The sequence below is a fragment of the Helicoverpa zea genome, chromosome 23 (assembly GCF_022581195.2).
Source record: "Helicoverpa zea isolate HzStark_Cry1AcR chromosome 23, ilHelZeax1.1, whole genome shotgun sequence".
Classification (NCBI taxonomy): Eukaryota; Metazoa; Arthropoda; class Insecta; order Lepidoptera; family Noctuidae; genus Helicoverpa; species Helicoverpa zea.
This window is the reverse complement of record NC_061474.1, coordinates 5,329,681-5,342,503: the sequence shown is the minus strand read 5'-3', so window position 1 is coordinate 5,342,503 and position 12,823 is coordinate 5,329,681. Positions and strand designations below refer to the sequence as shown.

General features: G+C 38.6%; 1 protein-coding gene across 1 annotated transcript in view; it reads right to left on the bottom strand.

Moving 5' to 3' along the window:
* Positions 1-12,823, bottom strand: part of LOC124642041 (lateral signaling target protein 2 homolog) — a 60,429-nt gene that overhangs the window by 34,025 nt on the left and 13,581 nt on the right. The window contains exon 2 of the mRNA XM_047180338.1: positions 2,357-2,497. Coding sequence (XP_047036294.1) covers positions 2,357-2,497 — 141 coding nt within the window. The remainder of the gene's footprint in view (positions 1-2,356; positions 2,498-12,823) is intronic.

The window sequence follows — 12,823 nt, the reverse complement described above, 5'->3', positions numbered from 1 at the left end:
TTTTAAGGGAAAGTGATCTGACCAAAACGTATTATAAATAACCTCAATGTTTACAATTGTTTTTCCCGCCGCTTGTGTGACAAGACAGTGGTCGAGCCAGCGCTTACACCCGTGTGAGTCACTAATGAACGTGTATGTTTGCGATAATATGTCTAAGTAATCTAAGTCCGCGCATATTAATTCTTGCTCACTACAAAAGCTAATAAGTTCATTACAAAATGACTCACCCGGGTGCGCGTTGAAGTCTCCCAACACATACACTGCTTCAGCATTATTACTTTGAATAATAGAATACATCTCGCTAAGGCACTCCGTAAAAAGTGGTAGATTTTCACGACAATCCGTCGGCATATACATGTTTATAACCAAAAAACATCTGTTGTTCACTACTATATTCACTGCACATATACGGTCACTGACACATTGTACCTCACTCACGTAGCTAAATGCAGTTTTACGCCATAGTATGGCAAGCCCTCCGTAGGGCCTCCCTTTACACATGCCAGCTGACGTGTCCACTGATGACTTTCCCGTGTAATTGAATTCCTGATGTACACTATCAAGAAAGGTTAAATCATGTGGGTATAGCCATGTTTCTTGCAGCAAAACAACATCAGCTGTTTTGCACAGTGAACGTACACAGTTCACCGACCTTTTGATATTTTTGCAATTGAATGTTATTATGTTCATTTTTGAACTACTATCCATTATTTGATTTTGTAATTGCCTCACTTCCAAAAATTGAATCATTTTTGTCTTCCCTTCTATTCTTGAAATGAATAAAACGCCTAAAAGTCACGCCGTCTGGCCATATCTGGTCATCTAGGAACACATCCAGTTTGTTTTTGTTAACAATCAGTTTAAAGGCATTGTATGGTTTTTCCCTTTTCATTGTTATTTTCTCAAGCGAGACGGTCTCCGTTGTTTTATTTTTAATATATTTGCATATGTCATCTATCGCTACGTCCTTGTTTACGTTCGATATAAACAAAGGAATTTTGACATCCGCTGCTTTAAATTTCTCCGCCACATCTGTGGTCGCTTTGCCCGTTTTACTCGTAAAACGGTTTTTAGACCGCCTCTTTTGCACTAAGGTCCACTCATTTGTTGGGTTTTTAGGCGTTTTCCATTCACCATTCCTTGCGACCTCCGCCATAGTAGACATTTTTAATTGACAGTTTTCTGCAGGACAAACAGCTGACTCGGACAACATTTTGTTTTCCAATAGTGTCGAGTTAATCGGTGCAGGCGCACCCGTTGTGATCGCCTCAGTGTGCGTGCAAGCGAGAGAACGATACTTTGGTGACACAGTGCGCTCGCGCTCTGGACTCGCACACGTCATGATCGAGTTACCGTCGCCGTACACAGGCGCCGCCGGTGATAATCCTACCGGCCCACTGTCAAGCAAATACCCTCCTCTTTTCTTCGCATTAATATTGCGCGACAGTAATGATGACCTTGGCATATTTGATTCCAATTCTAGCTTCAATTCGTCTAGTTGAGCGACTGTTGCATAATTACTTTTTATTTCATTGATTTCTCCACGCATTATCAACAAATCTTTTAATAATTTGGTCACATCCACATGATCAAATGTAACTGGCGGTAATTTTTGCAAGTCACGGGCAACGAAGATTGGTATAAGATCTGGCTCTGTCACTTTAAAGATACATATAATATCCTCCAGGTCTCTCACTTTTTTCCCTTCTTTGCGTCTATTCACTTTCTTCTTGTCCGTTTTAATTGAACTAAACAGCAACTCCTTAGCACTGTCCACTTCTTCCACCGTGAAGGCGGTATCACAAATCCTTATAAGGCTCTCATTGTCCATCACGTCTATTTTATTTTGGATGAAAGACAAAAGTTCACAAATCACAATATTGCAATTCACACATTTTAACGTCTTCGCAGACATTGTCGCGGTAATAGGTGGGGAGACCTATATTCGACCGTGCGCGGGCGCATCCAGGTGACGACGAATTAAGATTCACATTTTAAATGTAGATCCTTAAACCTTTTCCAAAATCTTAATATACGATTATTCGTCTTAACACCTACCAACTTGAAGTAGTTCCAGCTCTGGATGGATGTACTTACAACACTTGAGAGACACTTGTAAGACTTAATTTTGTTCAGCCAAACATTAACTAGTCAAGCTGATGATAAACGCTCAATACTGTCCAACAGATATATGTGCTAACAGAAGAATTATTGTAGATTAATTTTCCCTCTGACGTTAAACATTTCGTGGGCTGGACAAAGGCTTTTCTGAGGATCTGCAAAATAAAGTAGATATTTTGCAGATCCTCAGAAAAGCCTTTGAAAAAACTTTACTGCATTTGAAGGAATTACAAACCTGTGCATGTCTTAGCTGGTTGACGAGCGTGGAACACCTCTCCGGGTCTTTCCGGCCGTCAAACGAGTCCAACTCAGCCGCGACCATATTGAGAGCGTCGTCGGCGAAGAAGAACTGCGCCAGAAGCGACCGGTCGTCCCTCTGGAACAGGAAATATAATATTAGGAACATTTAGTATGTGGCAACATTTAAAAAGGATACTTTTCTTGTCATTTTAGATTACAGTCAGGTCTATCCAATACGACTGCAATTGTTCGAAAGTTACCACCGCTCTGGTGCATAAGGGGTTGCAGAAAGAACAAGGTGGGTTTTAGTCAGTAAGAGTCTGACTCTCTATCACACTGCACCCACCGCTGTACGGGTCCTATACTTTCGGTAACTGCCTCAACAGAATCAATAAGCAATAAGAATATTTTGGGACACGTAGCAAAACATGCCATAAACGGCAAGAACAACGTGGGCAGATGATGATGATGCAGATGTGATGAGACATAGAGGCGCTAGAGAGCAAAGCGTCTTAGTGTCAGAAGTTTTGATCGACCATAAGGGCAGAGGTCAGACAGAAATCCTTCCGTTTACATTTCAAATGTATGGGAATGCGTGTCAAGTATTTTTAAACCACAATAATCAATCAATGACCATAGAGGCTACTTTCCCTTAATACGTGAGGTAAATGGGTATATTTCTATTACCAAAGAAATGCCGACACGTGTGCAGTAAACTAGTCGATTGGCAACTTTTTGGTACAACTATTTAACGGTAATTTCATAAAGCGTTGGTCAAACAGTAAAAAGGCCACAAAATCAGTGTTGAGGTGGGTTGAGAAGATCATTTATTAATGTTGTTTGACGGTAAGTAAACAGACAGATAGCTCACCTCACGGGGCATTGTAACCGACACAAACATAATGCTTTATCAGTAGTCTATTATTATCTATCAGACAACGAAACAACGTGTAAGCATTTATTTTAAGATCGGGCTAAAATGCATTCAACAAAATACTTATGACTGTACGGTCTACTAAGGACTTCCCCGTACTAGTGTTTGAGAGGTACTCAATCATAGCTAGCTTTTCACATAATTTCCATTATTTGGCTCAAATTAATTCTGTTAGGTTATTGACACTAGACAAATCCTGTTCGTTAAAATGATCAGGGAAGTTCACCTTTGTTAATTTTGTTCAATGTACCTAATCTCTATTATGTTAGGGGACGAACAATAGACGGCACATAATCCATGGCAAACATAAGTTATTAAACCGCTTTTCATGTAAACAGGTAATAACTGACTATAGTGTAGTGACAACAATGTGATGTAATAAATGATTGGGTTGATAGATAAATTACAGTCTTAGGAGACCTGTTTCCCGGTCATTGTATAAAACTAAACGAGTCATGTTTTTAAAATAAACATACAATACATCTACCTAAATAAATCGAAAATAAAGCTAGACAAAAAGTTATAAATGACCAAGAGTACTCGAAGACTGGTACTCAAACGTCACAAAAATTTTGAGTCACTCTTATTTATAAAATGCTATTAATGTCACTTTGACGTTGGCGATAGACAAATTAGTTAGGACAGGAGATCCAATTTGCAGGAAGTCATATTTAATCCGTGATTTTTAGATTATTTTTCAAATCTGTTGTGCTCTCGCCCGAGGCTAATGGGCTCAAAGACTAATGTATATGACGTACGTTAATAATAACAACAAACAATTTAGGACCAAATGCGATTTGTTAATGAGATGCAAATGAACACAAAAATATTATATATCTACCAGTCGTTAATAAAAACTTAAGACCCAACCTGAGAATGAACCCTGATAGGACAAAGGTAGGACGTCTGAGGCAGGAGCAATTTGAATCGAAAACTTACGCACGTTTTAGCTCACTTGCTACAAAGTTGTCAAATCCATACAAAGTTGTCAAATCGGCTATTTGTCCCTGGTGCAATTTCACGGCTGGTTATTGTTTGGTTATCGTTAAATGGTGCAACCCACCCTTAGTAGTTTTCATTTTATATTTTTTCATTTTCCGTATCACATTTCTTAATAGGTGGGTTAAGTAATTTTGTTTTTCTTAAGAAAATTCCAAAGGTCATTCATTACGTAAACTTATTCATCTTGACTATGAGCTAGGACATAAAACATGTTTTTCCTTGAGAATATTATGAAATTAAATTATTATGACAAACATTCCACGTACGTAATAACGACTACCGGTTTGTTAGGTATAATAACTGTATCAACTATACTTATTTTATTGTTTGAAGCGCAAACAGAAAAATGAATAGGAAACTTCATTTACCTCATTCACGACAATAGAACATGCTTCGTTGATATTTTAAATAGGTATATGAAAATGGTTTTCAGAAAGCAATTTTTCTAGTTACTCGCCCCAGTCACTGGTTTAATGTAAACGAGCCTTTAAATCTTCGTAGAATGACCTCCAATGCGACATCGCCAAAAAATTATTGGCCAGGTAGAATTTTTCTAATGGATTTTAAGCATGTCGTCATTTTGGGAATGGATTTTATTTTATTTTGGAAGGAACAAAAAATTATTTACATATTTTTTAAATGAACAAAGAATTAGGAAATGGAAGTTAGCAAAGACCAAATCAAATGTTTCATTTAATAGAAATAACTCAAACACAAATCTGTATATGGTTCTCATCTCCTAGTAATAACTAAGTTACCAACAGCCAAGAAGAATATGGATAATTTATTGCAATTTCCACGCACTTAAGATGATAATATTATGGTACAGGCACATAATTACATCAATTAACTTTTTTACTGCATAGCGTGACTCGATTGCGTAAACCGAAGATGTAAGTTATCTAATCACATTATATCAATTAGCGGTTCAGTCCATTTCAATTCTAAGTGAAGAAAAATCTCTAGAATCTTGTTAAATAAACCCCAGGATTAAAGTGAATGGCATGAGATCAAGGTGACAGACGTCACACCGAGCTAAGTTTGTCGCCTCCTTCACTTTCATCAGAACACTTTATGTAACCCAATGTTTTTGCAATCTCAACCTTAGTGCGTTGTAATAAAGGTCTACAAAAACAGCCAAAGTTTTAATGTTAACAGAATGCAAATATACCTTATAAACAAAAACCTGTGCAAATAAACAAAGTTGTATATTAATTTCAAGTCTCTCTGACGCAACACTCGTAATTTACTTACTCATTAATTGAGAAGATAAATTAATTAAAATATAATGCAATAAAAAGTTGTCTTATCAGATTGTATGCATTCGTATTTGTAAAAGGATTCAGAAACGATAAAAATGAATGTGATAACATGATCACATTTCTGATACGAACATGATAATCATAGTGGAAATTCTTTGTCACGTTTATTTGATTGCATTTTACTGTAGTTTATAAAAAATGACGCAGTCACACGGACAATACTGAATATAATAATGGAAATATAAATTAAACAATAATAGAGAATACCAATAATAGGAAACGGTATTTTCCCAGTAAAAGGTACGACACAACACGTGTATACGAGACACTTCTAAATGAAATATTGGCAGCTGAAAATGCCATGTTAGAACGTAAATAAATAAAATAAAAGATCCCGTGATCGAAAGTATCGATTATAAATCTGAAACACAATGTATTATCAGTTATCGAGAATCATTCGACGAGGGTTCCGTACTAGGTCAAGACGATTGGACGGGGGCCAAGCGTGCCAGCATCGGCAAATTGTGAAAAGCACATACATATTCGAACTGCACTAACAAACTAAATACTGTAGATGAAATTGACCAAGAAACTGATTTAATTAGAGGGTACTAATTAGAGCAATATATCATCGACATCAGAATCCGCGATACGGAGCAATGACTCATTGGAGATGTAAACACATTGGTTTCGCAATGCGCAGACCGAGACGGCTTGTTGAGACCGTCATCTGCCAGCGAACGAGTTTTTTGTTGTGCGAAATCTTTGCAAATATGGCAACCTGTCCATAATTGACTGGCATTGAGAGGATCTGTTAACACAATAGTGGAATCATTTTGTAAATGTAAAATTTGAAGATGCGAATGTAACGGCTTATCGCAACAACTTTTGACGCGCTCTTGTTCAACTGGTTAAACAAAATAGGTCATGGGTATGGCGCTGTAAAAACAGAGCGTAACTGCAACTGGTTTCACTTAACTTCGAATGGTATTCGGTACAACATACACACGCTATAAGTATTCATTCGAAACTTCTTATGTCTTTCCATTTCTCGCAATGAAATCTATGAATGTCTCCGTAAGCGAAATTGCTTAGAAGCATTTGTGCCTAAGTCCAATGTTGACAAAATATGTTAGCCAACTATCCTGCTGAACTGAAATGTGAGGCAATATTTCGAACAATTGCCGGAAAGTTGCTAGTACTCCGACCAGATGAGTGCTAGAACAATTTTCCGGTATGCAGTTAACAACGACACCTTGAATCTGCCAGCCTCACTGCAGACAGCTCTATTGTGATTTGTGTCTATTAAATTCATTGCAATTTACCAATTTATGACGTGGTTCAGTAGTTAGGGTTAGCAAGTGGATGCAACTGATGCAACAGTGCAATGCAATGGAAACGCAATCACTTGCAGATTGTTGCGGATTGTTTACGCATACATTTTTGTGGATTGGAAATCAACTTTGCATCTTGGATAGCTTATTATTGCCGAAACCATTATTTTAGATTTTGTTTTTATGTTAGCGGTAGCATAGATATCGTTTATATAGCAATTCTGTGTAGAACTTGTTCTAAATCGTAATGGTTTGGCGTTGAAACCCGATGAGGAAAACTGCCGGGATTCCCTTTAACGCAAAAGAGGTAGGTAACGATGAGGTAAAGACATTTACTAAAAGGTCTAACAAAATTTATAAAAGCCATTCATTTATTACGACTCGATTTGCGAGCTCAATATACTGTTGTACATAGTTACATCTTTCTCAAGAAAGTATTTTCAACGACTCCCCAAAACGAAGGGGTCTCAAGTCAGATGTATGTATGGTTTAGTTTAATCAGTTCCAAAAATTATTTCACTAATTGCAAAACATACAGTCCACAAATGTACACTGAACTACGGCCTCAAAGCAGTACCTATTTAAGCATTCTTAGAACCAATTAACCTCGACATTGGCATTAACAGTACTTAATTATTAGACGTTCGTTCCAAAATTACTTTTTATAATCAATGCAGACTAGTGTTGTGACTCATAGTCATGCTGTAACTGAATCGAATGTACACATGTAGGTTAGATATCTCTGATTCTAGATTCGTCTTCAGTCAGTCAGGAATAGGATTATCTATTTGGATCAGTAGACTAGCCGTCTGTCTGTGTGTCTTTCTAGATATTTGTCTGTCTGTTACGCTTTCAAGTTTCTCGGGTGAATGGGTTTTGATAGTTTGGTGTGTAGACAATTTTAAGTGGGCACTATTTATTCATTTACACATAGATAAAAACTATCCGGAGATACAGATTTTTTGGAAAATACACTTACTGTAATATTATATGTATACCATTAGTTTGCGTCCGAAATATGAAATATCAATCTTTGTATTACCGAAGCCTACAGCCAGACACGAACTTACTTAATAAAACAAACATGTAATAAAAGTACGTGAGATGAATATTAAACGCCTTAAAATAATACAATTTTCATAAGCCATGCTTCCATACCATACGTAAAATAAAGATTTTCATATACTACGAGAATTTTATTACAAAGGAGACGTGTTTATTTAGAGCACAATAAAAACCAAACAGCCTGGCTAAAGTTTCGACAAAATTAAAACCTTGCTTTAGTGCATTCAGTACACCCGTTCTTTCAAAGTTTATTTTAAGTAGATATTTCTCCCGCCACGGTTAAGTGAACGTTACCCAGCAATGCTTTATTCACACAATGAAAGTTTTTATACGTCTATCGTACTGAAGAAGTTAGAAAAAACATGTCTAGTCACCAAAATCGTGTATATTCCGACATAGTGACCTAGGTACTTTCGAAACTTAGATTAGAGCGATTTCACTATCAATACGAGATGAATGAGATCACGCCATTGGTATGTGATAGCTAAATAGAATATTGTATCAGTTTAAGTACACTGTTGTTTGAGTTCTCTATAGATTACAATAAGAGAGACAAAATATAAATATCTCGGCATTCCTCTCCATATTACCACAAAATTTTCCATTTACGAACATTATTTCTGCATACGTCATCCGAAACGGCATTGACGTCCATCGGAACCGCTCATTACAGGGCCAACATTTTGACAACCGTGAAACATCGGCCTCATTTCCAGTTATTTACAAAACACAACTGACATGCACGTCTTATCTTAATAAAACATGGAAAGCAATGAAATAACCGACTGAGAGATCACATGACGGTTCGGATGGGAACAAAAAACCTTGAGCAAACCTCGCCAACAGTGGGCAACGGCCGACAATCTGCATTGAAGATTAATTCTTCCGGCAATTAGATCCTAATAACTTATCAATTAGAGCTCTTGAAGATCGCAAGCATCAGAGAAGGAAAATAACATTGGAATCATAGCAAGAGACTATAAGGAACAAGAGACTACAGGGTGCCACGTGACGTCAAAGTCTCAATTGACAATAACACTCGACATTTTATGAAAGCAATGACACTTAGGGACAATGTAAGGGCGTTACTCCTAGGCAAAACGGTGTGGGTGAAACGAGAGTAGGTCATCTTCAAAGGACAAAGTGCGATATCATTTGTCATGGAAATTTTGGGGACGATCGAATAACAAAATCATAAAGCTGCAAAGACAATCTGGGGGCACGGCAGTGCCCCAGCCAAGTCTCGAGCAAAACGGGCACGGCCGTACCATCTTTTCTCGAAGCGATTCGCGGCTGTTTCGCCCCCCCTATATCTTCGACGTGGACAAAGCTAGGAGTTTAGGTTTTCGGTGAATAATAGTAGGCATAAGAACAAGCTTAAGTTCGAAATTACATGCCAATTGAATTAATAGTTTAGGAGTTACGGTCGATCAAAGTTACACCATTTTGTCACTCACTGACTCACTGATTCACTGACAGATCATCAAAAATCTAAGGTACTTCTAGCAGACTTAGAAACTTCAAATTTTGCACCAAGATAGGTCATTAGCCACATATAAAGGAAAAATTATAAAAACATTAAAAATTAATATGCCATAGAAAACAATTTTATATTTGCGGTTTGGCAAGAACATTATGTGTGGAATTTGACTGCATTGTTAACTTTGTTCGTTGTTTAAGTACCTATTCAATTGGATGAATACATACATAGAATAGAAAAGAATAATATAAATGTAATACATAGACTATCATTAATACAAATTAATACATAAAGTTCATAATTCATTAAATTAATAAAGCTAAAACTCCATTGTATTGCGATAAATATTGTATGCGCGCTCGATAGATGGCGTTGTACCTGGCTGAATCGCGCTATGGTTTCGTTACAAAGCGCAGTCTAAGTAGTACTTCAAAATAATTCGATAATTTTCATTTGATAGCGCCATCTGTCCATGAAAAACCATTTCGAAACTAAAAAATATTGTAGTAATAATTGATATTCGGAGAACTTGTTATTTAGTTTAGTTAAGTTATAGTTTGTAAGTTAGTAGATATATATTTGTCGGAGACTGTCAATAGCACAGACACTAAACGTCACGCAAGCGCGCCCTCTAGCGGCGTTTCCGGTGAAACAACATTTTGGCGCGCTTGGCAGAGTAGTGGCGGTCAGCGTGGCGTCCGCAGAGCTCAGTCTTGATCGAGTCTTGGTCGAGGCTTCGTCGAGTCTTCGTGGAGTTGTCGCGTTACTGCCTTTCGTTACGTGTAGTGTACCTAGTGTTATTGCCTAGCGTTGTAGTACCGTTGTAGATCCATATTGTAAAGGTTATTGTAATGGTTCTTCTAACCTAACAGACAGACATGTGTTGCTGGGGAGTTTGTTCCGCCACTTCTTCTCCCCAGCCAAAACACATAGGAAGTGGCGAAGGGCGGGCGTTTTGGGGGTTGTCTTTTGTTCTGACTAATTTGAATAAACGTTTGAGTTTTTTTAGTTTGTTTGAGTTTTGAGTTTCTTTGAGTTATCTCTTTGCTTGATTACCCTAACTGATGTCGGACGATAGTGCCATCCTGATGACGCCTCCGACATCAGAAGTGGGATGCAATCCGAATGTCCACAGTGTCACGTGTTCAAAGATTGTAGTGGTGAAAATTGCAACGCCAGTTACGATACTGCTATCACATTGAATCGATCTAGGTAAGCACTAGGAAGAATCCTAGGTGGTTATTCGGTGGAATGGTTATTTGGGTGTGCCTGTCAGACGCCGGATAGAGGTTGTCTTGAAGGGCAAGTCGACTATCAGACTCCGGGTAGAGGATGTCTTGAGTCGTAGATGTCAGACGCCGGATAGAGGTTGTCTTGAAATGGTGACTATCAGACTCCGGGTAGAGGATGTCTTGAGTCGCAGATGTCAGACGCCGGATAGAGGTTGTCTTGAAATGGTGACTATCAGACTCCGGATAGAGGATGTCTTGAGTCACAGATGTCAGACTCCGGATAGAGGATGTCTTGAGTCGTAGATGTCAGACGCCGGATAGAGGTTGTCTTGAAATGGTGACTATCAGACTCCGGATAGAGGTTGTCTTGACGGAAATTGTTGAATTGAGCTTAGTTTTGACTTTTGTTAGTAAGGTTTGCTATGTGAATTTTGTTAGTGTGTATTTAACGACGTAAGTGGACTTTGAATCATTTGGTTAAAAAAAAAATGGAACGTTGATAATTTCAAATGGAGGTTGTAGTAGAAGATTTATTAAGAATTTCAGCGAAGGTAGAAGTATGGTAACCACGGTTATGGTAATGGTATCGTTTTCCATTGTTACATGTCAAGCTAGTTGTTGAGGGTATGCTAGAAATTAACCGAATTTGTATTTTTTTCATGTTTCAACAATGACGGTGGTTATTGTGCAATATGGCGACAAAATTACTGCGGAGCATCCCAGCTGCCAGGAGCCTGTCGTGTTATCGTGAGTTCGGAATGTTGGTGCTCGTGCATCTCCGTGGCTTCTTCACGTTCGCGAAAGCCACTGTACTGCGCGCCATAGCGATGTGCGCATCGTCACGCACGTTGAATGGAAACCCGGTGAGACCGATCCATTTTTACTTTATGTTGACGTTATTTGTTTTACGACATTTTTAAACTTGAGAGGCAGTCTGTCTCGCTGATTAGTGTTGGTTATGAACCGCTTGGTTTCAGGGAGCATTCATTGTCACAAGGATCCTTAAGAAGCTGCTGTTAGGTTTGTTTTGATCCGAATGTGTCAAAGAGCTGACATAATGTTGACGTGACCTTCATGAATTGCATGGTTGGGAAAATCGTCAGTCAGTGAAATTAGATTTATGCCATGATAGTAATATTGTCATAGTTGTTATGAAAATGTTGTGATAAAATTAATCGATTTCCGATTTCTTTTGCATGTGATAATCCCGTGAGCCTCTCCTGCTTCGAGTGAAAGGAGTCTAGTCTGCTAGTTCGTCGCTGTGGCGTCCGCGAGCGCGACGCCTGGATTCTACTGCGTGTCGGATTTCAGCATGAACATACACGAGGCACTATGCACAGAGATGTTAAGAGACGCCTGAATGATAAACCTGGTGAGATCAATCCAATTTTATTGTGGCTTGTCATTGTACATTGTACTGTTTGACTGACTCGTTGGCCTAGTGGTCGCAAGCGTGACTGCTATACACGAGGTCTTGGGTTCGATTCCCGGGTCGGGACGAAATCGCTTTGAGTTTTAGAAACTTTCACAAAGCAGCCCTTAGTCTGGATATTGGTGATTGATTCACTCGTGCATCGGAGAGTACGTAAATGTGTGTATGCTTGTGTGTTGCGCTTCAATCACAGGGTTGATTGACTGTTAAGTTGGAAGTCACAGAGATGACTGCCGTTGAACACTTGTCACAAGGATGGCTGAAGTGTGTACCTTATGTTTGGTCACAGGGATGACTTGGTTTCTGTTTATCAATTAAAACCTCAAATTAGAATATTTCGGTTTTGCGTCATTTGATTGAATTGTGCATCAGACTATAGATTTTGGTAAGGTGTTACATTCACCTACTCTGTAATTTCGTTGTGTTAAGCTGTACCTATGATGGGTATCGGGGTGACTTGGAAGAGACCCGTTGGCCTGTGTGACGGCATTGGGGTGACCAGGAAGAGACCTGTGTGAATCTGTGGTACAGTTGGTGTCATGTCACTGTGGTTGTGGTTGTGGTCCCTAGGAGGCCAAGATGGGCTGAGAGCTCGGCTAAGGGACACGACGGTTATGTGAAGCCTATCAAGTAGAAGGCGTAGATGTGAATGACAACCGTAGCTGTAATGATTTTGTCATTTACAAGTTGAGTCTGACTAGCAATTCGATCTTTCTTTGAT